General features: G+C 46.0%; 2 protein-coding genes across 2 annotated transcripts in view; one reads left to right on the forward strand and one right to left on the reverse strand.

Annotated features, from left to right (window-relative positions):
- Positions 1-543: 543 nt before the first annotated feature.
- Lctl (lactase like) lies at positions 544-13619 on the forward strand. The gene is made up of 13 exons (XM_090358146.1): positions 544-664; positions 1430-1593; positions 2028-2115; positions 2565-2674; positions 3999-4127; positions 4229-4324; positions 4918-4972; positions 5474-5635; positions 7078-7352; positions 8356-8482; positions 9623-9822; positions 12152-12215; positions 13507-13619. The coding sequence occupies exons 1-13, from the start codon at positions 547-549 to the stop codon at positions 13617-13619; spliced, it is 1701 nt and encodes a 566-aa protein (XP_090214272.1). The 5' UTR covers positions 544-546.
- Positions 13620-13627: 8 nt separating this feature from the next.
- The window catches only part of Zwilch (zwilch kinetochore protein), a 34025-nt gene continuing 20047 nt past the window's right edge, over positions 13628-27605 (reverse strand). Inside the window, exons 11-19 of the mRNA XM_090358145.1 lie at positions 26900-26999; positions 25794-25873; positions 24405-24561; positions 24223-24251; positions 22389-22525; positions 21102-21197; positions 20179-20291; positions 15250-15362; positions 13628-13717 (exon numbers count right to left, since the gene is read on the reverse strand). Coding sequence (XP_090214271.1) covers positions 15274-15362; positions 20179-20291; positions 21102-21197; positions 22389-22525; positions 24223-24251; positions 24405-24561; positions 25794-25873; positions 26900-26999 — 801 coding nt within the window. The 3' untranslated portion in view covers positions 13628-13717; positions 15250-15273. The remainder of the gene's footprint in view (positions 13718-15249; positions 15363-20178; positions 20292-21101; positions 21198-22388; positions 22526-24222; positions 24252-24404; positions 24562-25793; positions 25874-26899; positions 27000-27605) is intronic.

The following is a 27605-nucleotide window of genomic DNA, read 5'->3' on the forward strand; positions in this document are numbered from 1 at the left end:
TGCCTCTCTCCCCTGGGAGGGGGCAGCTGGAGGCCCAGGGCCAGGGCCTTGCTGAGTCAGGCTGCATGGCTAGCTCAGCACTCCACCAGGCCCGGGCCACACCCCCACCCAGAGCCTTCTCTGTGCTCAGGGCTGGCGTAAGCTGGGTCAGAGAGTACAGGCTGTGTGGGGTGTTAGGCACCCAGGACAATCCAGGGTGAGCTGACTGGGCTGGGTCAGGGGGTCCTGACACTCAGCACTGGGTGAGTGGCTGGGGGTGGGGTGGGTATCGGCTGTCCTGTGTCCTGCCACCACCATGGGGCAGAGCCAGGGGGGCTCTGAGAGGTGGGTCTCCCTCATCAGACCAGAGTTGGGAGAGAGGCTTGCCAGGCCCAGCTTGGTCTCCTGTCCAGTGTTCCACCAGTGGCCAGGGTAGAGGTTTGGCCTATCTGTGGGTACAAAGAAAGTGGCCCCCATTTGTGTCCTCCTCATCTCCTGGCCTCTGTCCCCATCCGGTCAGTGACCTGATAGGTGGTTTTTCTCCAGTATGGAGGAGATCTGGGCACCATGAAGCCCCTGTGGGTCTCCATTCTCGGGTGTGTGCTCCTGCTGGGGCCCAAGCCAGGGGCTGCCAGCACGGGGTCCCCAGAAGACACTTCCTTCTACTATGGAACTTTCCCACCTGGTATGTCCATTCTCCTGCATGTCTGTCTCCATATGCCTGTGTGTCTGACCATCTGATTGTCTGCTGACCTGCCACCTTGACTGATTTGGCAAAGGAGTGGATGTTTTGAGCTTCTGATGGAGAAGAGATACATATCTCCATGTAACTGTTGTAAAATGTTTCTAACACATTGTGGGGTGTGTGTGTGTGTGTGTGTGTGTGTGTGTGTGCTTGAACCAAAGAGATCATGCATGCTAAGCAAATGTTTTCTTCCAAACTATCTTCCCTAGCCCCAAGATTTTTTTTTTCTGGTCATGGGGCTTGAACTCTGGGCCTGTGTGCTGTCCTAAGCTCTTCAGCTCAAGGCTACTGCCCTACCCCCGGAGCCCCAGCCCCACTTCCCATTTTCTGATGATTTATTAGAGATGAGAGTTTCACTGACTTTGTGCTCAGGCTGGCTTTGAACTGTGATCCTCAGATCCCAGCCTCCTGAGTAATTAGGATTACAGGCCTGAGCCACACCAGTACCCAGCTTAGCCCCTAGATTTTTTTTTTTTTTTGCCAGTCCTAGGGCTTGAACTCAGGGCCTGAACACTGTCCTTGGGCTTTCTCAAAGATAGAGCGCTACCATTTGAGCCACAGAACCATTTCCAGCTTTGTCTATGTACGTGGTACCGGGGAATCCAACCCAGGTCTTTGTGCATGCTAGGCAAACACTCCACCACTAGGCCAAACTCCTGGCCCGAGCCCCTAGATTTAACTTACTATTATTGGCCCACGGCCCAGGCTTCTCCTGGGGTGTGGGCAGTTCTGCCTACCAGATGGAGGGCGCCTGGGACCAGGGCGGGAAAGGAGCTAGCATCTGGGATGCCTTCATGCACATCGGGCCGGGGAAGGTGCTGGAAGCCAGCACGGCAGACGAGGCCTGGGCCGGCTACTACAAGGTTCAGGTGAGTTGGGGGAGGGGGGCAGTGTGCCCACCTGCTAGACAGTGGGGACCAGTGTACTGGGGAGTCTGCGTGACAAGCAATCTGATGCCTGTAATCCCAGTTACTCAGAAGGCTGAGATCTGAGGATTGAGGTTCAAAGCCAGATCGGGCAGGAAAGGCCATGATGAGACTCTTGTTGCCAATGAAGTAGCCCAAAATTGAAAGTGCAGGTGTGGCTCAAGTGGTAGATAGCCAGCCTTGAGCAAGCCATGGCATGAAGGCCTGAGTTCAAGCCCTACTGCAGGCACAATAAATAACATTAAAAAAAAAAACAACTAAAAAAAAGGGGGGGGGGGCTAGGAACATAGCCTAGTGGTAGAGTGCTTGCCTAGCATGCACGAAGGCCTCTGCTTTCCCCTCCTACTTATCTGGTGGCCCCATCCCTGTCTCTACAGGAGGACTTGGTCCTGCTTCAAGAGCTGGGAGTTACTCACTACCGATTCTCCTTGTCTTGGCCCCGGCTCCTGCCCACTGGCATCCCAGGTGAGGTAGGGGATTCCCTCATGCTTCTGCAGGGACAGCACCAAGCTGGGGGAGGGGAGGGTTCTGCAGGCCATGGGGCTCCCAGGCATAGTGAAAGGCCCCCTCTGAAGCTGGTGGCTCCTGCCTGTAACCTCAGCTACTCAGGAGATCCAAGGATTGTTGGTTCTAAGTCAGCCCAGGACAGCGAAGTCACCAATGAACCCCCCGCCCCCCCCAAAAAAACTGGAAGTGGAGTTGTAGCTCAAGTGGTAGAGTAGCAGCCTTTGAATGCAAAAGCACAGGGACAGTGGCGAGGCCCCGAGTTCAAAACCCAGAATATACACAAAAAGCAAAGGATTCTCTCTGAGACTTAGTGGGGCCAAGTGTCCCATTAGTAGGTGAGGAGCCCCGGGGCCCAGGACTGCTGCACCTAAAAGGCAGACATCCTTTCATATCATCTTCTTTTACAGCCGAGCAGGTGAATGAGAAAGGGATCAAGTTCTACAGCGATTTGATCGATGCCCTTCTAAATAGCAACGTCACCCCCATTGTCATCTTGTATCACTGGGACCTGCCACAGGTGAGGGCCAGGTAGGCTTGGGAGAGCTTGGCTCAGCAAGAGGGAGGAAGCCCAGGCATGGACACCAGGTGGCCAGGGCGAGCTAGAGACAGGGGTCTGGGATCTGTGAATGAAGTGGTCTCCCCGATTGAGTCTTAGACTATTGTGCTAACAATAACACAATACCACACACTGGATGACTTATAAAGCACAGAATGTTAGCCAGTCCTGGTGGGGGTATGCCTACAATGCCAGCATTTGCAAGAATCTGAAGCAGGAGGATCAAAAATTCCAGACCAGATTGGGCATGGTAGCGAGATTCTGTTTTAAAAATAAATAGCTGGACGCCAGTGGCTCATACCTATAATTCTAGTTACTTGAACCTCTTTATCTCTAATTAACTTCCAAAAAACTGGAAGTAGAGGTGTGGCTCAAATGGTAGAGCATGAGCCTTGAGCAAAAGATACTCAGAGGTTGGGACTGTGGCTTAATGGCAGAGTGCTTGCCTAGCATGCATGAAGCCCTGGGTTTGATTCCTCATTACCATATACACAGACAAAGCCAGTGGCACAATAGCTCAAGTGGTAAACTGCTAGCCTTGACCAAAAAAAACCCTCAGGGATAGTGTCTAGGCCCTGAGTTCAAGCCCAAGATGGGCACAAAATAAACAAATGAATGAACAAGTTAGAAATATGGCTCAAGTGATAAAGTGCCTGGCTAGAAAATGGGAAGCCCTGAGCTCAAATCCTGATATAAACACATAAATAAATCCTCAAAATGTTCCTTTCCCAGTTCTGGAGTCAGAAAAGTAAAGGTACCAGGTGGGTCCAGTGCGGTGAAGAGTCTGGCCTGTATTTCCAAGATGGTTCCTTTCATCCCTTGGTGGATGAGGGAAGGGTTTGTCTTGTATGAAGCTCTTTGATAAGTTTTGGGGTGCCCAGGCCGAGGCATGAAAAGGGGGCCTCATGATCCAATCACCTCCCCAGGGGACCCTGTTTCATGAGGACACCAAGATATCCAAGGAGCTTCTTTTGCTAGCACTCAGCACTTGAGCCACAGCACCACTTCTGGCTTTTTCTGTGTACATTGTACTGAGGAATCGAACCCAGGGCTACACGCATGCTAGGCAAGCACTCTACCACTGAGCCACAGTCCCCAGCCCACATGACTTCTTAATATCCACATCCCAGGTAGGTTCCTTACAAGCAGGAGTCTCAGATTTCCTTCCTGTCCCCGGCTTGGCTGTTGCCTGCTTTGTAGAAATGACCTCCGCTGTCAGATTGCTCAAGGCCTTATCAGCTCCAGAGTCTCTCCCTAGGGCTCCAGCTTCTCTCTGTGTTGGCAGCTACTCCAGGTCAAATATGGTGGGTGGCAGAATGTAAGCATGGCCGGCTACTTCAGGGACTATGCCAACCTGTGCTTTGAGGCCTTTGGGGACCGAGTGAAGCATTGGGTCACTTTCAGCGATCCTCGGGTAAGCAGGGAGCAGGGAGAGCTGTGGGGGGAGGGGAGGAAGGAGGAAGCTCTCTGCAGCTTCTCACTGGTCCTATGGTTCCCCACTTTCTATTCCTGTAGGCCATGGTGGAGAAGGGCTATGAGACCGGCCACCATGCCCCAGGCCTGCGGTTGCCTGGCACAGGCCTCTACAAGGCAGCACATCACATCCTTAAAGTGAGCCTCATTACTGGGAGGGGGAAAGGGGGAGCCTGAGCCTTGATCCTCTGCCCCACCCAGTTTGTATTCAGGACTGCCATCTTAGAGTGGTTGCTATGTGTCTATGTGTGTCAGTACTGGGGCTTGAACACAGGGCTTGGGTACTATTCCTTAGCTTTTTTTTTTTTTTTTTTGCTCCAGGCTGGCTCTCTACCATTTGAGCCATAACTCCATGTCTAGCTTTTTGTCAACTACTTGGAGATAAGAGTCTTATGGATTTTCCTGTTCAAACTGGTCACACCTATAATCTGGACTTACTCAGGTGGCAGGTATGTGAGTTCAAAGCCAGCCTGGGCAGGAAAATCTGTGAGACTCTTATCTCCAATAAACCACCAGAAAACCAGAAATGGAGATGTGGCTCTAAGTGGTAGAGCACTAGCTTTGAGCAAAAAAGCTCAGTGACAATGTCCAGGCCCTGGGTTCAAACCCTAAGGCTGACAAAAAAAAAAAAAAAAAAAAAAAAGCAGGGAAAAATAGTTAAATAGGTCATTCCAGTGGAGAGGGGGAAAGAACTGGAGGCAGCCAGCTATGAATTCCTGCTTCTCTTTCAGGCACACGCCCAAGCCTGGCATGCTTACAACAACACGTGGCGCAGCAAGCAGCACGGTGAGACCCACTGCACACAAAGCAAACACGTGGTACTCAGAGGCTCAGGCAGGATAATGGCAGGTTCCAGGCCAGCCTGAGTCCCATAGAGCTTATGGGCTGGAAGCATGGCTCAAATAGAATGCCAGCTATTGTGTGAAAGCATCATGATCAAGAGTTTGAGCCAGGTGCCAGTGGCTCGGGTCTAGCTACTCGGGAGGCTGAGATCTGAGGATTATGGTCGGAAGCCGGCTGGGCCAGGAAAATCCATGAGACTCTTATCTCCAATTAATCACAGAAACAGCTGGAAGTGGTGCTGTGGCTCAAGTGGCACAGCAGTAGCCTTGAGAAAAAGGAGCTCAGGGACAGTACCTAGGTCCTGAGTTCAAGCCCCAGGACAAGCAAAAATGAAAAAAAAAGTTTGAATCTTGGTCTTAGACATAACAAGGTTTTAAATCATGGACATATAAGCTCCATGAAGCAATATCATGCTGCTTCCTACCCTTCTTTTTCTTTCTCAAGGTCTGGTGGGGATTTCATTGACCTGCAACTGGGGGGAACCTGTGGACATGAGCAGTCTCAAGGACTTAGAGGCGGCCGAGAGATACCTACAATTTTGCCTGGGCTGGTTTGCCAACCCCATTTATGCTGGTGACTACCCTCAAGTCATGAAGGATCTTATTGGTAAGCCAGGTTACTACATTCTCCGCCTTCTCCACCCCCACCCCACCCCCACCCCCCATTAATTGTAGATAAGACTCTAACTTCTTGGCCAATGCTGGCTTCATACAGCAATACTCAAATCTCACTGTTTCCTGAGTAGCTAGGATTCCGGTGCCTGCCCTCTTATTTTTTTTTGGCCAGTCCTGAGGCTTGAACCCAGGGCTTAGGTGCTGTCTCTGAGCAATTTTGCTAAAGGCAAGTGCTCTACCAGTTTGAGCTACAGCTCCACTTCCAGTTTTCTGGTGGCTAACTGGAGATAAAAGTCTCATAGCCTTTCCTGCCCAGGCTGGCTGTGAACCTTGATCCTCGGATATCAGTCCCCTGAGTAGCTAGGATTACAGGCCTGAGCCCAGGCCTGGAATTCATTTTGATAAACAGTCATTTTAAATGTTCAGAGGAGGGCCGGGAGTTTGGCCTACTGGTTGAGTGCTTGCCTAGCATGCACGAAGACCTGGGTTCGATTCCTTGGTACCACATACATAGAAAAAAAAAAGCCGGAAGTGGTGCTGAGGCTCAAGTGGTAGAGTTCTAGCCTTGAGAAAAATCCAAGGACAGTGCTCAGGCCCTGAGCTCAAGCCCAGGACTGGCAAAAAAAAAAAAAAAATGTTCAGAGGAGTTATGCCTTTAGGTTTCTCCCCTCAGAATATTCTCTTTTAATCTGTGAATGCCTAGCATCATAAGTAAGTGCTCATGTCCAGTTGTTTTTTTAGATCCAGCATCTTTTCCTATGAGAAAAGAAACAGGTACAGTTTGTCTCTTGGAGCTTGGTTTAACTCAACATTTGTTTTAGGTCCATTTATTTCCTTGCAAGTGGGACATATTATTATTCTAATGGCCATGTGAAATTCCACTGTGTGTAGGTACCACGTTTTTTGCATCCACTTATCCAATATAGAACATCTAGGCTGTTTCCATAGCTTGGCTATTGTGAAGCAGGTAGGATTTTGAGTTTTTGACAGCAGCCATCCTGAAGGTATAGGTGATATCTCATTGTAGCTTTGGTTTGTATTTTCCTAATGAAGAGTGACTCTGAGTATCTTTTCATGTGCTCATTGTTCATGTGAATCTTCTTTGGAGAAATGTGTATTCAAATTCCCTCCCCCTACACTTTTTTTTTTTTTCCAGTCCCAGGGCTTGAACTCAGGGCCTGGGCACTGTCCTTGGGCTTTCCTTAAGGCTAGCGCTCTACCACTTGAGCCACAGCACCACTACCCGTTTTTTCTGTGTATGTGGTACAGAGAAATCGACCCCAGGGCTTCCTGCATGCTAGGCAAGCATTCTACTACTAAGCCACATTTCTAGCCTTATTTCTGGCTTTTTATGTCTTTTTATATCACAGAGTAGAAGAGGAAAATGATTTGTGAGAAATCAAACTCTCAAATGTCCCTCTTGTCTCTGGTCAGGAAGGAAGAGTGCAGAGCAAGGGCTGGAAATGTCCCGGCTTCCGGAGTTCTCCATCCAGGAGAAGAGCTACATGAAAGGCACAGCTGACTTCTTGGGACTGGGTCACTTTACCACAAGATACATCACTGAAAGGCGCTTCCCCTCCCGCCAGGGACCCAGCTACCACAACGACTGGGACTTAGTAGAGTTCATTGACCCCACCTGGCCAGAGCTGGGGTCCAAATGGCTCTGTTCCGTGCCCTGGGGATTTAGGAGGCTCCTCAACTTTGCTCAGGTGCATAGCATGTTAACCAAAGGGAGACGTTTGGCCCGACAGTGTCACAGCACCACAAGCTATAATTCTGGCCACTCAAGAGATGGAGGCAAGAAGATTGAGTGTTTGAGGTCAACTTGGGAAAAGTTAGGAAGACCTTATCTCAAAAACAAAATAAAGCTATGTGCTGGTAGTTCAGGCCTGTAATCCCAACCTACATAAGGAGGCTGAGATCTGAGGATCACAGTTCGAAGCCAGGCAGGGCAAGAAAGTCTATGAGACTCTGATCTCCAAATAGTCAGTAAAAAGGCTGGCAGTGGAGCAGTGGCTCAGGTGGTACAGTGCCAGTCTTGTTCAAAAAAGCAAAGGGAGGGGCCAGGAGTGTGACCTAGTGGTAGAGTGCTTGCTAGCATGCACCACGCCCTGGCTTCGAGTCCTCAGTACCACATACATAGAAAAAAGTTGTAAGTGGTGTTGCAGCTCAAGTGGCAGAGTGCTAGCCTTGAGAAAGCCCAAGGACACACAGGAATGATAAACTGCAAGGCTGGGAGGGTATGGATTGGTTCACACGGACCCTGGGTTGAACTCTTAGTGCTGCCAAAACCAGTTATATTTTGCTGGTGCACAGGTCACGCCTGTAATCCTAGCTGAGATCTGAGGATCACATTTCAAAGCCAGCCCAGGCACAAGAGGATCTGAGACTCTTATCTCCAATTAACCACTAGAAAAACTGGAAGTGGCACAATGGCTCAATAGGTAGGGTGGTAGCCTTGAGCTGAAGAGCTCAGGGACAGTCCCCAGGCCCAGAGTTCAGACCCACAACTGACAGAAAAAAGAAAAGGAAATAGATAATTATGTTCTAGACCTTCAGCTTCATTTATCTCTAAGCTAACAGATGCACCTACTATGTGATAATGAGCACTTCAGTAGAATGTGGAGCCCTGAATTCCTGTGATCATGTGAGCCATGAAACCCATCTGAGAATCACAGTTGGAGGATCTTCATTACTTTGGCTCCCTTTCAGACTCAATATGGCGGTCCCCCCATCTACGTGATGGAAAATGGAGCCCCTCAGCAGTCTCACTGCACTCAGCTGTGTGATGAGTGGAGAATCCAGTACCTCAGAGGCTACATTAACGAAATGCTGAAAGGTAAGGTGTGACCTACAGCCCTCCACACTTCCTATTTAGTCTAGGCAAAACCTGAATGCACACAGGATCAACTAAAACTTGCTTCCCTATCTCAGAAATGTGAGCAAGGTGCCAGTGGCTGGCTCATGCTTTCAATCCTAGCTACTCAGAAGGATGAGATCTGAGGATAGCAGTTTGAAACAAGCCACACAGAAATAACTCGGAGAGACTCCAATTAACCAGCCAAAAACCAAAAAGAAAGAAGTGGAGGTGTGGCTCCAGTGGTAGAACATCAGCTTTGGGTAAAAACCCAGGCAAAAGCCCCAGTACTGGTGTGTGTGTGTGTGTGTGTGTGTGTGTGTGTGTGTGTGTGTGTACACGCGTGCACACAAAACCCCACAAGAACAACAGTTTAATAATACCTCTACAATATAATTTGTTATTGGTCATTGGACTTGAATTCAGGACCTAAGCTCTATTCTTAATCTTCTTCCTTCAATGCTAGTGCTCTACCACTTTGAACCATTTCACCAGTTCCATATTTCTGGGGGGTGAATTGGGGGTAAGAGTCTCACAGACTCTCCTGCCTGGCTTTGAATTTTAATTCTCAGATCTCAGCCTTCTTAGTAGCTAGGATTATAGGAATGAGACACCAGCACCCAGCTATGTCATTCTATTTTTAACAGATTTTAATTACTAATAAAAATAGCAATGTGGGGGCCGGAGTTTGGCCTAGTGGTAGAGTGTTTGCCTAGCATGCACAAAGACCTGGTTTAATACCTCAGCACCATATACATAGAAAAGCTGGAAGTGGTGCTGTGGCTTAGGTGGTAGAGCACTAGCCTTGAGGAAAAGGCCCGAGGACAGTGCTCAGACCCTGAGTTCAAGCACCAGGACTGCCCCCCTCCCGTCCCCCCAAAAAAGTAGCAATCTGTTAGGCTCACATCTGTAATACTAGTTACTCAGGATGTTGAGATGTGAAGATCATAGTTCAAAGCTAAAAGTCCATGAGACTCTCATTTCCAAATACTCAGAAATGTACTGTAGCTCAAGTGGTACAGAACTACCCTTGAGCAAAAGAAGCTTAGAGACAGCATCCAGACTCTGAGTTCAAGCCCCAGGATCAGAAAATAATAAAAATGGGTTAATGTATCTTTACAGCAATCAAAGATGGAGTAAATGTAAAAGGGTACATTTCCTGGTCTTTGCTGGATGAGTTTGAATGGGAGAGAGGCTACACAGATAGATACGGATTCTACTACGTTGAATTTAACATCAGGAATAAGCCTCGCTATCCCAAGGCTTCGGTTCAATACTACAGGAAGATAATCACTGCCAATGGATTTCCGAATCCTCGAGAGGTAGGATGAATGCTATGGCGTCTACACTGCCAGAGCTAAGCACTGAGGTGGCACAGGGTTACATAATGACCTCTCCTCTTTTGGTCTAATACTGGTTATGCCACACGCCTCGTCTTCTCCTGTCTGTCTTGCTCATTTGCTTACATCGAAGTAAACAGAATCCAAAATTCTGTCCCTGAAGACATGGCCAGAGGTTACACAGGTGTGTGTTAGGCTCTAGGTTAGCACAGAGCTTAGTCAACAGAGACATCTAGTTAAAAACTATCCTAAAGTCATCTTCACGCATATGCTATAGATTCTTCAACATACAGAAAAGTAACGCGCTAGGTGCTGGCGGCTCATATCTGTAATGCAAATTATTCAGGCGTCTGAGATGTGAAGATTGCAGTTCAAGCCAGCCTGGGCAGGAAGTCTGGAAACTCTTCTCTCTAACCACCAAAAGAATCAGAAGTAGAGCTGTGACTCAGTGGTAGAGAGCAGAAGTGGAGCTGTGACTCAGTGGTAGAGAGCAGAAGTGGAGCTGTGACTCAGTGGTAGAGAGCTGGCTGGGGAAAACCAACAACAACACCCTCAGGGGTAGTGCCCAGAATGCACATACACAAAAAAGGAAAAACCAAGGTTGGGGTTGGGCTGTGGGTCACCCCTGTAATCCTAGCTAGCAGGAGGCTGAGATCTGAGGATCACAGTTCAAAGTCAGTCCAGGCACTAAAGTCCATAGGACTCTTATCTCCAAAGAACCACTAGAAAACTGGAAGTGGCGCTGTGGTTCAAGGTGTAGGGTGGTAGCCTTGAGCTGAAGAGCTCAGGGACAGTGCCCAGGCCCAGAGTTCAAGCCCCTTGACAAAAAGAAAAAGAAAAAAGTTGCATTTGGGAGTGTGGCTTCGTGGTAGAGTGCTTGTCTAGCAGGCATGAAGCCCGGGGCTCTATTTCTCAGTATCACATAAACAGAAAAAGCCAGAAGTGGCACTGTGGCTCAGGAGGCGGAGTGGTAGCCTTGAGCAAAAGCTCAGAGAAAGTGCCCAGGCCTTGAGTTCAAGCCCCAGATCTGGCAAAAGAAGAAAGTTAAGTAAGATAAGTATAGTGACCACCATCACTATTGCTTTCATTGCTTTTCCCACCAAATAGAACAGTATATTATATGCATGAACTCCAATATAAATTTTTTTTTTTTTTTTTTTTTTTTGCCAGTCCTGGGCTTGAGCTCAGGGCCTGAGCACTGTCCTTGGACTTTCTCAAGGCTAGAGCTCTACCACTTGAGCCTCAGCACCACTTCTGGCTTTTTTCTATGTATGTGGTACCGAGGAATCGAACCTAAGTCTTTGTGCATGCTAGGCAAGCACTTTAACCACTAGGCCAAACTCCCGGCCCCTTCAATATAAAATTTTAAAAATCAATATGATCCTTTGTTTCTCTCAGCTCTTTCTCCTGTGTTGCTGCACCTAGTCATAGGAAGTAATTATGAATTAAAATTTAAAATACCTGAATAAAGATAGAAGTAGATCTCATCTTTTTACACAAGTTGGTATAAACAGCCCAACAGCACTATGATTGGAGGCGTGGCTCAGTGGTAGAGTGCCTGTTCAGCCAGTGCAAGAACCTGAGTTCAAGCCCCAGCCCTGCTAATATAAGGTATTTTGGGGTGCTGGTGGCTCATGACTGTAACCCCAGCTACTCAGGAGGCTGAGATCTGAGGATTGCAGTTTGAAACCCGACCTGGGAAGAACAGGCAGAAAAGTCTATGAGACTTTTACTTCCAGTTATCCAGCAAGATACCAGAATTGGAGGTTATGTCTCACGTGATAGAACATGAGCCCTAGGGGCTGGGAGTTTGGCCTAGTGGTTAAAGTGCTTGCCTAGCATGAACGAAGGCCCGGGTTTGATTCCTCGGCACCACATACATAGAAAAAAGCTGGAAGTGGTGCTGAGGCTCAAGTGGTAGAGCTCTAGCCTTGAGAAAGTCCAAGGACAGTGCTCAGGCCCTGAGCTCAAGCCCGGGACTGGCAAAAAAAAAGAAAAAAAAAAACAAAAACATGAGCCCTAAGCAGAAAAAGTGAGGACAGGAGGACCCGAGATCAAGCCTCAGAGCCAGTCTTTTAAAACAAGACTGGAGGCCATGCCGGAGCCCGGGTTGTCTTGGAGGCCTATGTTGAATGATCTTCACAACATTCTTCCTTCATTCCTTCTCTCCCGTGCATACAAATGAACAACTCATTTAAATGACAAGAAGGTTCTTTAAATGTTTATTTTTGCCTTATGCTCATTGCAAAAAAGAATTACTAACTATAAAACATTAGTGTAAAAAATTATTTTGGGGGCGGGTTTCTATTAGGTTGAAAGTTGGCGCCTTGAAGCCTTGGAGACTTGCTCTATCAACAACCAGAGGCTTGCTACAGGTGAGTGTATTTTAGCTCTTTTCTTTGATAAGTAAACTCCATGAAGAATTATATTCAAATGAGATTGTCAAAATCTTGATCAAAATGCAGACATATCTAAAGTCTACCTTCCAAAGCCACTTTTGGATTTTTTTTTTTCCACTTCACTTTAAAGCAGTCTCAGGACTGGCAACAAACAAATAACTCAAGATAAATCTAAAGCCCTAGGGCTTGAACTTTGGCCCTGGGTGCTGTCCCTGAGCTCCTTTTACTTAAAGCTAGTGTTCTATCACTTGAGCCAAAGTGCCACGTTTAGCTTTTTCTGTGTTTAATTGGAGATAAGGCTCACAGATTTTCCTATTTGGCTCGACTAAACTGCAACCCTCAGATCTCAGCCTCCTGAGTAGCTAGGAATATAGGAGTAAGCCACCAGCCCAGCCCAAGATAAATTGTGTGTGTGTGTGTGTGTGTGTGTGTGTATAATTTAGCCAGTCCTGGGCTTGATGAACTCTGGGCCTGAGCACTGTCCCTGAGCTTCTTTTTCTTTGTCAGTAATGGGGCTTCAACTCTGGGCCTGGGTGTTGTCCCTGAGCTCTTCAGCCCGGCCCCTTGAGCCACAGTACCACTTCCAGTTTTCTAAGTGGTTACCTGGAGATAAGAGTCTTAAGGACTTTAGTGCCGGCCTGAATGACGATCCTCAGATCTCAGCCTCTTGAGTAGCTAGGGTTACAGGCATGAGCCACCTCGCCTGCCTTCCCTGAGCTTTTTTTTTTTTTGGCCAATCTAGGCTTGAGCTCAGGGCCTGAGCACTGTCCTTAGACTTTCTCAAGGCTAGAGTTCTACCACTTGAGACTCTTATCTCCAATTAACCTCTACAAAACGGGAAGTGGTGCCTGGCTCAAGGGTAGGGCGGTAGCCTTGAGCTGAAGAGCTCAGAGACAGTGCCCAGGCCAAGTTCAAGCTCCATGACCCACAAAGAAAAAAAAAAAGTCAGAGATGCAGAATAACAAGATGCGAAGGTGTGAGGAGATGGGCGATGGCCGCCCTCTTCCTCCTCTCCAGTGTCTTTCTGGGGCCCTGACAGTGCAAGGGAAGTCAGAGCAAACACGTTTCCTGTTAAAACAGAATCACCTTTAATGTGACATCCCAAGTCCAGGTACAACACGGGGGGGGGGGGGGTCCAGGGACGGTGGCCCGGCCGCCAGTCCCCTGCGGTGTGCGCCCGCGTGGGTGCCGTTCGTCCAGTGATGCCCCCCCCCGGGCGGTCGGCAGTGGCGGGGGGAGGCTTCCACGCCCGGTCGTTCCGTTTCAGAGCCGCTGCGCCGCCACATGCACCTGGTCTCCGAGATGGTGGTGCCCACGGTGAGCGTCCTCGGGGCGCTCCTGGCCGCGATGCTGCTCCTGCTGCTCCTCCCCCGCCGCTGACGTCACTGCCCCGCCCCAGCCACGCCCACACCCCGGCAGTCCCTGAGAATGACTTCTTCTTTGCTTTTTTTTTTTCTCCCCCTCTTTTGGGTTTTGTGCTGAGATTTAAGAATTAGAGAATAAAAGTAAGCATGAGTAAAATAAAAATAGTCTGAAAGTTCATTTTTCCAAGAGTCAGTGTTAATGTCTTTGTTATATGCCACACACATCTTTTCATTTTATAAAAATCAGAGTTCTGTGACTCTTAATTTGTATATTTGCAGAGAGAGATTTGCTTAAGGCATAGCTGACTACCATCTCAGCACTGCCCTACGCTGTACACTATGAGCTGGCCAGGAAAAAGGGTTACCAACACGTTAGTAAGTGAGCACACATACTTTACTGAGAGAAATTACTTATACTAAATATATTCTTCAGCCAACAAGAATGCAAAGAAGCATTATAGAATAGCAAAACAATTAAAAGAACCAATACAGGGGCTGGGGGTTTGGCCTAGTGGTAGAGTGCTTAGAAAAAGCTGGAAGTGGTGCTGTGGCTCAAGTGGTAGAGTTCTCGCCTCCAGAAAGCCTAAGGATAGTGCTCAGTGCTGAGTTCAAGCTCCAGGACTGCCAAAAAAAAAAAAAATTACTTAGATACCCACCAACAGTATGGCTGGGCACTGGTGTCCTTACCTATCATCCTTGATATCTGGAAGGCGAGATTGAAAGCCCCATGCCAGCCAATAGCTGGACATGGTGGCCCATGCCCATGATCCCAGGCGAGCCTGGGAGAACTGAAGTTCTATGCCAGCTTAGCAAAAAGTTTGAGACCCTACTTCAACAGCAAAAAACAGCATGGTAATGTACACCTGATACCCCAGCTACAGCAGCACGTAAAATTAGGATCCTGGTGCAGGCCAGGAAAGACACAGGTGAAATCTTATCTCAAAACTAACTAGAGCAGCCAAGTGCTAGTGGCTCAAGCCTCTAATCCAGGAATTCTTTTGCTAATACTATCTCAAAACCAAAATAAGTTATTTGTCTGGGGCTTAGTCCTACAGTTGAGCAGAGGCAAAAATGTCTTTAAGGAAACTTTATAAGCCAGGTGCCATGGCTCACACCTGTAATCCTAGCTACTCAGGAGGCTGAGACCTGAGGATCAAGGTTCAAAGCCAGTCGGGGCACAAAAGGACCTGAGACTCTTATCTCCAATTAACCTCTAGAAAATGGGAAGTGGGGCTTGGCTCAAGGGTAGGGCCTTGAGATGAAGAGCTCAGGGACAGAGCCCAGGCTGAGTTCAAGACCCATGACCCCTCCCCACAAAAAAACCCCACAACAACAACAACAACAAAATCTTTACAGCCAGGTACCAGTGGCTCACCCCAGTAATCCTAGTTACTCAGGAAGCTGAGATCTTAGGATCGTAATTCAAAGCCAGTCCGGGCAGAAAAGTCTGTGAGATAAGAGTGTCATGGATTTTTCTGCCCATGCTGGCTTCAAACCACAATCCTCAGATCTCAGCCTTACTGAAAGGCTATGCTTACAGGCACAAACCACAGGGTACCTAGTTAAGTTAATATTTATGACCTAGAAATAGCTAAAACATAAGGAATGAACACATGACCAAGCATTTGGGAAAAACATAGGTATACCTGATAGGGGAGCCTAAGCATGGTTCACTTGAAATGCACCTGGCTGCAGGTAACCATGGTAGTGAAGGGGGTTCTTTCTTCTAGGCTTCCATTGAGCGTTAGTTCAGAAAAATCTGCAACCAGATAGGGTGAGATCAGAATTATCTAACCATTGCTTTCCACATTTCTGCCACCAACACTACCAGTGAGCACCACTGGGGGGCAGCACTCTACTGGGCACTGTCTCCCAATCATCTAACCGCAATCAACTCTTCCCAACTGCAGCCAGTGTGTGTCTTTTCTCCTTTGCTTTTGATGTTAACTGTTTTACGCTAGAGTATGACACCAATAAACATCTTGGGTACTGATTTTATTTTTTTACCTAACTGCTCAGTCCAATGAAATTTTTAAAAGAATTGCTCCCCCCATTTTGTTATTTTGTGCTAGTATTGGAGCTTGAAAATTCTAGCTTCTTAAAAAAAGTACATATTATTGGCACAAAATAATAATGAGCTTTACTATTTACAAATTTATGATCGGGTTTCTGTCTGAACAGTTCCTGTCTTTCAGAAATGAAATCCCTCTTCCACAGTGGGTTTTGTTTTGACACAAAAGTCACCGACGCCTAAACAAATATCAAGAATATGTGATAGGCCAGGTGCTGGTGGCTCAAACCTATAATCCTAGGTATTCTCAGGAGGCTGAGATCTGAGGATCATGGTTCAAAGCCAGCTTGGCAGGAAAATCTAGAGACTCTTATCTTCAATTAACCACCAGAAAACTGGAGCTAGGTGTGATGCTCAATTAAGAGGCTGAGATCAGAAGGGTCTTGATGTGAACAAAAAATCAGGAGGGGCTGGCTTGGTGGTGAAGTACTTGACTAGCATGCATGCAGCCCTGGGTTCCATTCCTCAGTACCATATACACAGAAAAAGATGGAAGTGGTGCTGTGATTCCAGTGGTAGAGTGCTAGCCTTAAGCAAAAGGAGCTCAGGGAGAATGTCTAGGCTGAGTTCAAGCCCCAGGACTGGCAAATAAAGAAATAATAATATCATAAGACTCCTAACCCAGCCAATTAAAAACAAGTAGGCATAGGGGTACATGCCTGTCACCCCAGCTACTACACCAGAGCGTGTGAAGATAAGCCTGCCCAGCAACATTGTTTTACCATATCCTAAGTGGACATGCTGCCACTAGTCATGCTCTAGTCTCCTTTATGCTTCCTGTTATGAAAAAGCACTTTTTTTTTGGGGGGGGGGGTCATGGAGCTTGAACTCTGAGTGCTGTCCCTGAGCTCTTCAGCTCAAGGCTACCATCCTACCTCTGAGCCACAGCCCCACTTCCTGTTTTCTAGTGATTAATTGGAGGTAAGACTCTCCCGTTCTTCAGTGCTTGGGCTGGCTTTGAACTGCGATCCTCAGATCTCAGCCTCCTGAGTAGCTAGGATTACAGACGTGAGCCACTGCGCCAAGCTAAAGCTTTTTTTTTAAAATTATAAAGTAAAGTAATACATGTGTTTTCTTAACAAATGGAGACAGCAAGTATAGACACAATGCCAGTGGTTTTCAACTGTAGTTGTGCCCAGAGCCTCCTAGAGAACTTTGTGAATGGCTGGCAAGTCCAGTTGTAGCCCACAAGGCCACAGTTCCCTGGCTGGGACAATAGAACTTTGACCCAGGGATCAAACGCAGAGCTTTGTATGTGCTAAGCAAATACTTTACCGTTGGGCTATACCCCCTGCCTTTCATTTGGCAGTCCTGGGATTTGAACTCAGGACTTCACCTTGATAGTCAGTATGCCCCTTGTCTTTTTCTCGGTGGGGGTGCTGGCTTTCAGTTATTCTTTGAATAGTCTTACATTGTTGCCTAGGGCTGGCTTCAGATGGTTTTCCTACCACAATCCTTCAGTCCATGCCCGGCTTCCTGGTTGGGAAGGGGGGGTCGCGGGGCCTCCACTGCGATCCTCCTGCCCCAGCTTCCCAAATGCTGAGATTACAGATGTGAGGTACCCTGCCTAGCTGCAACAGAACTTTAAATGAACCTTGTTCACAGGACTCTATGGACCTGACAGGTTATGTGTAGAATAAATTCCTATTCATGGAAATGCTTGAGCTCAGGGCCTGAGCACTGTCCTTAAACTTCCTCAAGACTACTTGAGCCGCAGCACCACTTCTAGGTTTTTCTATGTATGTGGTATTGAGGAATTGAACCTGGGTCTTCATGCATGCTAGGCAAGCACTCTACCACTAGGCCCAACTCCCAGCCAAAGAATGAATTCTTTTACGGTTCTGGTAGACAGCGTCTCCAGAGGCCGTACAACTTCACACTTAAACTGGCTATGTGTGTTTGCTAACTGGTTGTCAGCTGCCCCACGTTCATGCTCACACGGTACCATGAAATTTTGGGGGCATGTTTTTGTGATGTTGAAGACTGAACTCAGGGCCCCACGGTATGTTAGGCAAGCACTCTACCACTGAGTCATGTCCCCAGCCTGACACCCCACTTCTTGATCTCTGCTACCCCGCATGGCAGAGGCTTGCCTTTTTCTTCCTATGGGTGGGGTTAAATACCTTCTTGTGTCAGGGGCTGAAGCAAGGTCTGCAACACTAAGCTACAACTCTTGGCCCAAGTATCTTTCTTTTTAAGAAGATATTTGAATTTCTAAGTTTTTTCTTTCTTGCTGATTTGAAAGGTTTTATATACTAGGGAATACTATCCCTTTTCTAAACAGGGACTGTAAATTTATTGTCTTAGTTTATTGCTGGGTTGCTTTGACTCTGGCATTTTATGTGATATAGAATTTTTTTCTACGGTTGATTTATTGTATATGTGTGCATACACATGCACACACATCAGTCCTGGGGCTTGAAATTAGGGCCTGTATGCTGTCTCTGAGCTTTAGTGCTCTACCACTTGAGCCACAGCTCCACTTCTGGTTTTTTGGTGGTAAGACAGGAGTCTCACGGACTTTCCTTTCCAGGCTGGATTCCAACCATGTTCCTCAGACAATTGGCACCTCATTCTATGATTTTTAACTTTTTTTTTTTTGTGAGTGATGGGCTTGAACTAGGCCTGGGCGCCGTCCCTGAGCTCTTCAGCTCAAGGCTATGGCCCTACCCTTGAGCCAAACCCCATTTCCTGTTTTCCTGATTAATTGGAGATAGGAGTCTCAAGGACTTTGGTGCCCTGGCTGGCTTTAAACCTTGATCTTCAGATCTCAGTCTCCTGAGTAGCTAGGATTACAGGCGTGAGCCATCGTGCCCAGTTATGATTTTTAGCTTCTTATAGCTTCCAGGGTTTGGATAACACTGGAAATAATTTTATAAGATGTCAATCAGTAGATTAATTATATGAATTTTCACTGCGGGGAATTCTTAAACTGTCAGGAAATGATCAGACTGATCTTCAGCTAATCCTTGCAGGTCCTGCTTACAGCCATTTCAGACTTGTGTAAAACAGGCAATACCCAATTCAAGGCAGAAACATGAGAGTTTCAAGTATCTTTTAAGATGAGAGATACACTTTTGCTATCCCTTGATTATCTCATATTGTTACAGTTTCTTACTTTGTTATCTGATATATTGGATATATTTGTATTTGGTTATTTGAAACTGGATAGGGAAGAGGGGAAAACAAGATGAGGGGTAGGGGTGGGGGGGAGAGGAATGGGGACCAAGACATCAGAAAGGGTATCAATGTATGTGAATTAATGTACCTTCTATCTGGCAAATATAATGCAACCCTTATATTAATTACAATATTTTATTTTATTTATTTATTTTTTTGCCAGTCCTGGGCTTGAGCTCAGGGCCTGAGCACTGTCCTTGGACTTTCTCAAGGCTAGAGCTCTACCACTTGAGCCTCAGCACCACTTCCAGCTTTTTTCTATGTATGTGGTACGGAGGAATCGAACCTGGGTATTCGTGCATGCTAGGCAAGCATTCTACCACTAGGCCAAACTCCCGGCCCAGATCACTTACTTTTTTTTTTTTTTTTTTTTTTTTTTTTTGCGCCAGTCCTGGGCTTGAGCTCAGGGCCTAAGCACTGTCCTTGGACTTTCTCAAGGCTAGAGCTCTACCACTTGAGCCTCAGCACCACTTCCAGCTTTTTTCTATGTATGTGGTACCGAGGAATCGAACCCGGGTCTTCATGCATGCTAGGCAAGCACCTTAACCACTAGGCCAAACTCCAGCCCCCAGATCACTTACTTTTAAAGAGTACATGGTGGAAAGTTACTATGAGCTACATGTCCATTTTCTCTTCCTCTTCCCTCTTCCCCCTCCCCTCTCCCTCTCCTTCTTCTTCCTCCCTGTCCCTCCTCCTCCTTCCCCTCCTCCTCCATCAGTCCTAGGCTTGAGCTCAGGGCCTGATCACTCTCCTTGGGCTTTCACAAGGCTAGAGCTCTACCACTTGAGCCACAGCACTACTTTCGGCTTTTTTCTACCTGTATGGTACTGAGGAATGGAACCCAGGTCTTTGTGCATGCTAGGGAAGCACTCTACCACTAGGCAACACTCCTGGCCTAAATGTCAATTTTCTAACCCAAGTTTTCTTTTCTTTTTTTGGCCAGTCTTGGGGCTTGAACTCAGGGCTTGAACACTGTCCTCAAGTTTTCCTCAAGACTAGAGCTCTACCACTTGAGCCACAGGACCACTTCCAACTTTATGTATGTGGTACTGAGGAATGGAACCCAGGTCTTTGTGTATGCTAGGCAAGCACTCTACTACTAGGCCAAACTCCTGGCCTCTCTAAGCTGCTTCTTATACCCATGCTCCTGTTTTTTGCCCACATTCAATAGAAGTTCCTCTGTTAATGAGAGTAATTTGAAGTCTTTATAAACATTACACTGGATGGGAAATTTAATTAAAACTAAATGCAAAAGCTGTACTAATACCCCTCTCAGTACAATTAAGGTTATATTGTCTTAGAATGAATCATGTGAACAGATTACCATGTTTGTGAAAACTCAGGTGGTCCACAGGTGAGCCATCACTCAGTTGACAGACTGTTTTAATCTTCTTTGGACCACTATTTATTTCCACTCTCCATTTCTGTGGCTTCTCACTAAGGAAAAAAAAAAAGCAAAGGAAAACAATTAAAGCAACAAAAAATAGTCATTCTTTCTTGCCTCTGTAGTGGTTTTAGTGAAATCTTGGAGATGAGTCAGTGAGGTAGAAATAAAATTAGGGCAGAATGTGACAGCTGAGAAACTCAGGGAAAAACAGATGCAGGGCTGGGGGTTGTGGCTCAAACAGTACAACACTTGCCTAGACAGTGCAAGGCCCTGAGTTCAATCCCAAATACCACTGAAACAGAAACAAAAAAATAGATTAAAAAAAAAAGCCATAGATAAAGCCAGGTGACAACAGCTTATTCTTGTAATCCTGGCTACTCAGGAGGCTGAGACTTGCAGACAGCAGTTCAGAACCAGCCAAGACAAGAAAGACTGTGAGACTCTTATCTGCAATTAACTAGCAAAAAGCTGGGAGTAAAGCTGTGGCTCAAGTGGAGGAGTGTCATACATGAAACCTCAGTATCTGCATGGATGACCAATCTATCACCTTAGGTCCCCCTACCAATCCCTAAGTTCTTCTTTCACGCTGACTGCCACCCCCTAGGTTTGTGGTTCGAAGACTGGAAACTTTGCTCCCAGTCTGTGATCTCCCCTCTATTCCAAGAAAAGTTCAAATGGAGAGACAAAGGAAAGACTTAGAGGCTCAAGAGTATAAGAAAGAAGACTCAAGGTCTAAAGGAAGGGGAGAAACATCAGAATGTGGTCAACAATTCAGACATGAAGGGCGGGAGCGCTCCCAGAGCATGGACACCAGGACTGCCAAGAACCATGGCTGGACTTTAGGTATAACAACTGCTTACCTTTGATACAGATTTTTTACAGCAGCTGGTCTGACTGGCAGCTGAAAAATGTGTTGTTCATCCAGAGGATTTTGTTTATAATATCTTATGCAGGATCTACAAGAAAAAAGCAAACTTCTTAAAAAAAAAAAAGCCAGGAGCTAGGAATGTGGCTTTAGTGACTTTGAGCAAAAGGAGCTCAGGGACAGTTCCCAGGCCCAGGACTAGTGCAAAAAAAAAGGGTAACTATCACAAACTTTCTTCTTTATAATTAAAGCAAATTTTAAGTTTTGAAAAGGCGATGGCTCATTTATTTCTAGATTTTAAGCCTCAAATATACCTAAGAAGAACAACAACATGAAGATTACTCCAAATTATATTTAGCCAAACCAATCAGAATCACTAATCTCAACAATGTTGCTGATAGAGATCTGAGGATACCATTTAATTTTTTTTTCTTTGTCACAGGGCTTGAACTCAGGGCTTGACAGCTGTCAGGCCTTTTGCTCTTTTGCTCAATGCTCTACCACTTTAAGCCACAGTGCCACTTTCAGTTTTCTGGAGGTTAACTGGAGATAAGAGGCTCACAAACTTTCCTACCTTTGAACCATGATCCTCAGATTTTAGCCTCCTGAGTAGCTAGGATTATAGCCAGTGCCCAGCTTTGCACTTGACTTTTGTTAGTATACAGATGGCTGGCAGTGGTCAGTCTGACCCATATTTACAAGGATGTGAAGAGGAGAAAAAAGCAGTATCTATTAAGTACCTGTTAAGTGTCAGGCACATCATGCATCATATATTACGTAATACTTCAACGAATACACCAGCTTATAAGATCCATCTTAAGATGAGGACACAAGATGAAGGGAAAACTTCTAGAGGAAGTTGGGAAGTGATAGAAGCCAAAGGCAAAGTAAATTATAAGCCCTCCATTCCTGTAACACTGACCCACACCCACACTATTAAGACAGTCTTAATAGATCTCAGGAGGCTGAGATCTGAGGATCAAGGTTCAAAGTCAGCCCGGCACAAAAGGACCTGAGACTCTTATCTCCTGTTGACCTCTAGAAAATGGGAAGTGGGGCTTGGCTCAAGGGTAGGGCAGTAGCCTTGAGCTGAAGAGCTCAGGGACAGTGCCCAGGCTGAGTTCAAGCCCCATGACCTACAAAAAACGAAAACAAACAAACAAAAAAAACAAAAACAGAGTGAACAGGTACTAGCCTAATGGACAGTCAAAGCTGCACATATAATGAATTTCCATTCTCAAAGGACAATGTATTTCCATGTGAGTAAACAAGAAATACTTACTGGGTTAAAGAAAAAAGGAGCTCATGTTGAGACTTAATGAACCGCATACAGCTGACTGTGATTTCTAAAATATGGTGGAGTTTCTGCACACGGTGAATCTGTTCTTGTATATCCACTGTTGGGGAAATGAAGTAGTCCTGGAACAGAAAGTAGAATAAAACAGGGAGTTAGGGGAGAATAAGCAGAACTTTGGAACAAGTATGATTATACCAGTGTGCCTAATACATAATATTAGGGGAGAGGGGGAATAGAGGCACCAATTTATTTATTTTTTGTCAGTCCTGGAACTTGAATTCAGGGCCTGGGCACTGTCCCTGAGCTGCTCTGTGCCCAGGGCTAGAAGTGTAACCCTTGCTAATAAGTCCAAGACCCTGACGTCAAACCCCAGAACCAGTTTAAAAAAAAAAAAAATTGAAGTTCAACTTACCCAGATGTAAAATTTTCAATAAGAATGCTCTAAGCAGGAGCATTGGCCTAGTGGTAGAGTGCCTGCCTAGCACGCACGAAGACCTGGGTTCAATTCCTTAGTACCACATACACAGAAAAAGCCAGAAGTAGTGTGGTGGCTCAGGGTAGAACACTAGCCTTGAGGAAAGCCCAAGGACAGTGCTCAGGCCCTGAGCTCAAGCCCAGGACTAGCAAAAAAAAAAAAAAAAAAAGAATGCTCTAAGCAAAATATTATACATAGGCGTCATTATGGGGACCACGGGGGAGCCAATATACCACCATACTCTCCTCAGATGGAGTCAATAACGAATCCCAAGATAGTTCTCTACAGACTCAACCTCTACAGACTTTTTTGGGGGGGAGGGTGGTGGGGAGCGTGAACTCAGGGCCTGAGCACCGTCCTTGCGCTTTCTCAAGGCTAGAGCTCTACCACTTGAGCCATAGCACCATTTCCAGCTTTTTTGTTTATGTATATGATACCAAAGAATCGAACCCAAGTCTTTGTGTATGCTAGGCAAGCACTCTAACACTAGGCCAAACTCCGAGTCCTCTATAGACTTACAGAACCTGTAAACACAATAGGATTTTACTGCTATGATTAAGTCACCAAGTGATTGACCTTAAGATAATCAGAAAGAGCTGACCACCTAGTCTATGAAATGATCGCAGCAGGTGAACCCCTCAGAAGGCAATGGAGCATTAGAGATGCTCCCTGCTTTTTCTTGGGGGAACAAACAGCCCTGGGGACCTGAGATTGATCTTAAATCAGTATATTAAAGAACATCATAAATTTATTAGAAAACAATCCTTCAAGTGTACTATAAGTGGGCCCAGAGAATGGATGGCAAAATTGTGTAGAAGGGTTAAGGGCACTCCCTCAGCGCTCTGGAAGTGAGACTTATGTAGCACATTAGTGTGAGCAGGACACAGCTATGTATCAGCAAGATGAATTTATAGAGGATGAGAAATGACACTGAATTTCCTCTGTCTCACTAAGTAGTAATAATCAAAGGCATCATCATTTGTCTTGCTGATGTTTCCTGGGATCCTAGACAGATGCTGGCACGTTATAGGTGTCAATAACTATACAAAATCATTTGATAGTCAAGTACTGGTGGCTCCCATGTATAATCAGAGCTATTCAGAAGGCTGAGATCCCAGTTCAAAGCCAGCCTGCATAAGAAGGTCTACGAAGCTCTCCAGTTAACCACCCAAACCTTGGAAGTGGAACTGTGGCTCAAATAGTGGAATACCAGTCTGGAACAAAAAAGCTCAGTAACAGTGCCCAGGCCCTGAGTTCAAGCCTCAGGACCAACACAAATAAAAAGAAAAAAGAAAAAGACTGGATGGAAGAAAAAACAATTTTAGAAGAAACAAATAAGCTTACCAGATGATTCAAAGATGCAAGTTCCTGACCTAGGAAGAAAAACATATGTATGCAAATAAGTTTTAGGAAGTTTCCATTATGTGCAAAAGAGTCTAGGAAAAGACCTTCAGAGTTCATATATGAAAAATGATGGTCAAGCTAAAATAGGTCCTCACACAAGACTGAATTTGCTGGCATATTACCTATGAAAAAACTGATGTAATCCTTCTTCAGTTTGTCCAGGCCGATTTCCAAAAGCATCTGAAGTGGAGCAGTCCCCGTGAGTGAGACTGTGTCCATGGCTCCATGGTAGGACTGATGGATGAGCCTGCTCAGCCAGCTACTGCTTCCGCTGTGGAGCTGTCACAAGAGCAGTGAGGCCACAGGATAGAGAGAAAGACATCAGGAAGAGACACAGAGCTGCTTCAGTTACAACTTAAAATGGAGATTAATTGGAGAGAAAGTCTCATGGACTTTCCTGCCTGGGGTGGCTTCCAATCGTGATCCTTAAACATCAGCCTCCTGAATAGCTAGAATAACAGGTGTGAGCCACGAGACTCTTTTTTTTTTTTTTTTTTTTTTTTTTTTTTGCCTGTCCTGGGCTTGAGCTCAGGGCCTGAGCACTGTCCTTGGACTTTCTCAAGGCTAGAGCTCTACCACTTGAGCCTCAGCACCATTTCTGGCTTTTTTCTATGTATGTGGTACTGAGGAATCGAACCCGAGTCTTCATGCATGCTAGGCAAGCACTTTAACCACTAGGCCAAACTCCCAGCCCTAAGCCACGAGACTCTTATCTCCAATTAGCCACCCCAAATCCACAGAGCTGTGACTCAAATGCTACAGTGCTAACCTTGAACCAAAAAGCTTTACAGACAGTGAACTGGCCCCAGTTCAAACACTAGTACTGGCACACACGCACACGCATACACACACGCATACATACACACACACATTCATTGTGGAAACATTTTAAAGTATAATGCAGCCTCTAACCACAGGTGAGTGTTACTAAGACTATAGCAAATTTGTTTCAGATTTTTCCCTCTGTAATGGGAGAAATTTAGTTTATTGACATCTTTATTCTACGAAGCAGGAAGCTATGGTGACTAATCTAATACATACTGTCTGTCATATACGACTTCTGGGTGGGAGATAGAGATATGAGAATGGAAGTTTGCAGGAACGTCCATGAGACTCTTCCCCAATTAACCACGTAGAAGTGGATCTGTGGCTCGAAGTGGTAGAGCACTAGCCTTAAGCAAAAAAGCTTAGGGACAGTGCCCAAGCCCTGCGATTAAGTCCCACAACCAACCAAAAAAAGAAAAAAGAAAGGAAGGTCCCTTCCAGTGACACGTCAAAAATGTCATTCACACAACAGTTTAATAACGGTAGTTTATATGTCCTACACATTTAACTGTGTGCCAGGCAGGAGGAACTTGATAGGAATTAAAGCTATGAGTCCTAGCCTCACTTTACAGATGACAACATTAGGGTACAGAGAAGTAAAGGAATTTTCCCAAAGTGTACAAAGCCAGAAAGCAGCAGGCCCAGGGACGTGAGTACTCAGTACCCTCCCACCCCATGCCACCTACCCAGGGCTGTATGTCCCCACGCTGCAGACTCTGGATGACCAGTGTGAAACACTTCACTAGATCTTGGTATGAAACCACACCTGGAAAGATGCATCGGTCCTAACATTATTTTCATGTTTCTACAGATCAGACAGGAAGTCTGTACTGCATGGGTGGAAAATGGTGGAAAGACTTTTTAAAGGCAACAAAATATACATAGTTCACCATTTGTAAGGAAAGATATAAAGCTCAAGAATGCCATAGAACACATTTGGCTTGCCAAAAAAAAGCAGCAAGTGGTGCTGTGGCTAAAGTGGTAGAGTGTTAATCTTGAGAAAGCTGAAGGACAGTACCCAGACCCTGAGTTCAAGCCCTGGGATTGGCAAATCTCCCAGCCCCCGTTCCGCTGCAAAAATAAATAAATAAATAAATGAAATTAAGTCTTATGCTGTGTGTGGGTGTGTGTGTTTGTGTGTGTGTGGTCTTGGGGCTTGAACTCTTTAACTCTGGGCCTGGGCACTGTCCCTGAGCTCTTCAGCTCAAGGCTACCCCTGAGTCACAGCCCCACTTCCCATTTTCTAGTGATAAGGAAGAGCCCCACTTCCCATTTTCTAGAGGTAAGAGTCTCATGTTCTTTAGTGCCCAGGCCGGCTTTGAACTACAATCCTCAGATCTCCACAACCCAAGTAGAGTAGCTAGGATCACAGGAGTGACCACCATGTCTGACTAAGTCTTTTTTTTTTTTTTGCCAGTCCTGGGCTTGAGCTCAGGGCCTGAGCACTGTCCTTGGACTTTCTCAAGGCTAGAGCTCTACCACTTGAGCCTCAGCACCACTTCCGTCTTTTTTCTATGTATGTGGTACCAAGGAATCGAACCTGGGTCTTCATGCATGCTAGGCAAGCACTTTAACCACTAGGCCAAACTCCAGGCCCTGACTAAGTCTTATAGTCTTAAAGGCAGGAAAAAATTATAGACCTATCACTTTGTCTTTGTACAGTTCTTGAGTATAATATGCTAACCATCTCCAGCAATGAATACAACAGGAACATTACTCCCATTACTAGAAGAACAAACTTCATTACTTCCTAGACTGAAGCAGAGGGAATGCCTACCACCCTGGTACCTACTGCTGCTCATTTTGCACCAAAGTTGCTCAGCAAAATCCAGATCTCCCCGCACTGTGATAAGCACGGCCCGGTCGACTGCAGCTGTATCATGCTTCACTGTCTGAGAAAGAAGCAAATTGAAAGAATTTTCAGCTCACTTATATTTATTTATCTGTTTATTTATTTAGCTAGTCGTAGGGCTTGAACTCAGGGAGGGCCTGGGCACTTTCCTTCCGCTTTTTTAAGGCTAGGGCTCCGCACTTGAACCCCAGTACCACTTCAGACTTTTTCTGTGTATGTGGTACCAAGGAATTGAACCCAGGGCTTCATGCATGCTAGGCAAGCTCTCTACCACTAGGCCACACTCCTGGCCCTAGATCACCTGTATTTAAAGGGAAGGAGTTTCAGTTGTTAACACTGTTTAAATGCTGCTCTGAAATAATTGTGGATTCAGGAACATGTACAAAGAATTGTTTCTACAGCTTTTCATTCACCAGTAAGATACGCATGAACATACTGCAAAAAATAATACTAAAAAAAAATCGATAGCCAGGTATTGGTGGTTTATGCTTATAATCCTACCTCCTTAGGAGGTGCAGATTTGAGGATCGAGGTTTGAAGCCAGCCTCTAGCAGGGTAAGTCTGTGAGTACTTTTTTTTTTTTTTGTGGACAGTGGTAAGGCTTGAATTCAGGGCCTGCATACTGTCCCTGAACTTTTTACTCAAG

Source organism: Megascapheus bottae, chromosome 25 (assembly GCF_031878675.1).
Source record: "Megascapheus bottae isolate mThoBot1 chromosome 25, mThoBot2.hap1, whole genome shotgun sequence".
Classification (NCBI taxonomy): Eukaryota; Metazoa; Chordata; class Mammalia; order Rodentia; family Geomyidae; genus Megascapheus; species Megascapheus bottae.

Coding starts and splice junctions, on each gene's coding strand:
- Lctl (XM_090358146.1), top strand. CDS start 547: ATGAAGCCCCTGTGGGTCTCCATTCTCGGGTGTGTGCTCCTGCTGGGG. Junction 2,675..3,998: donor ATCACTGGGACCTGCCACAG/GTGAGGGCCAGG, acceptor CTGTGTTGGCAG/CTACTCCAGGTCAAATATGG. Junction 9,823..12,151: donor GATTTCCGAATCCTCGAGAG/GTAGGATGAATG, acceptor GGTTTCTATTAG/GTTGAAAGTTGGCGCCTTGA.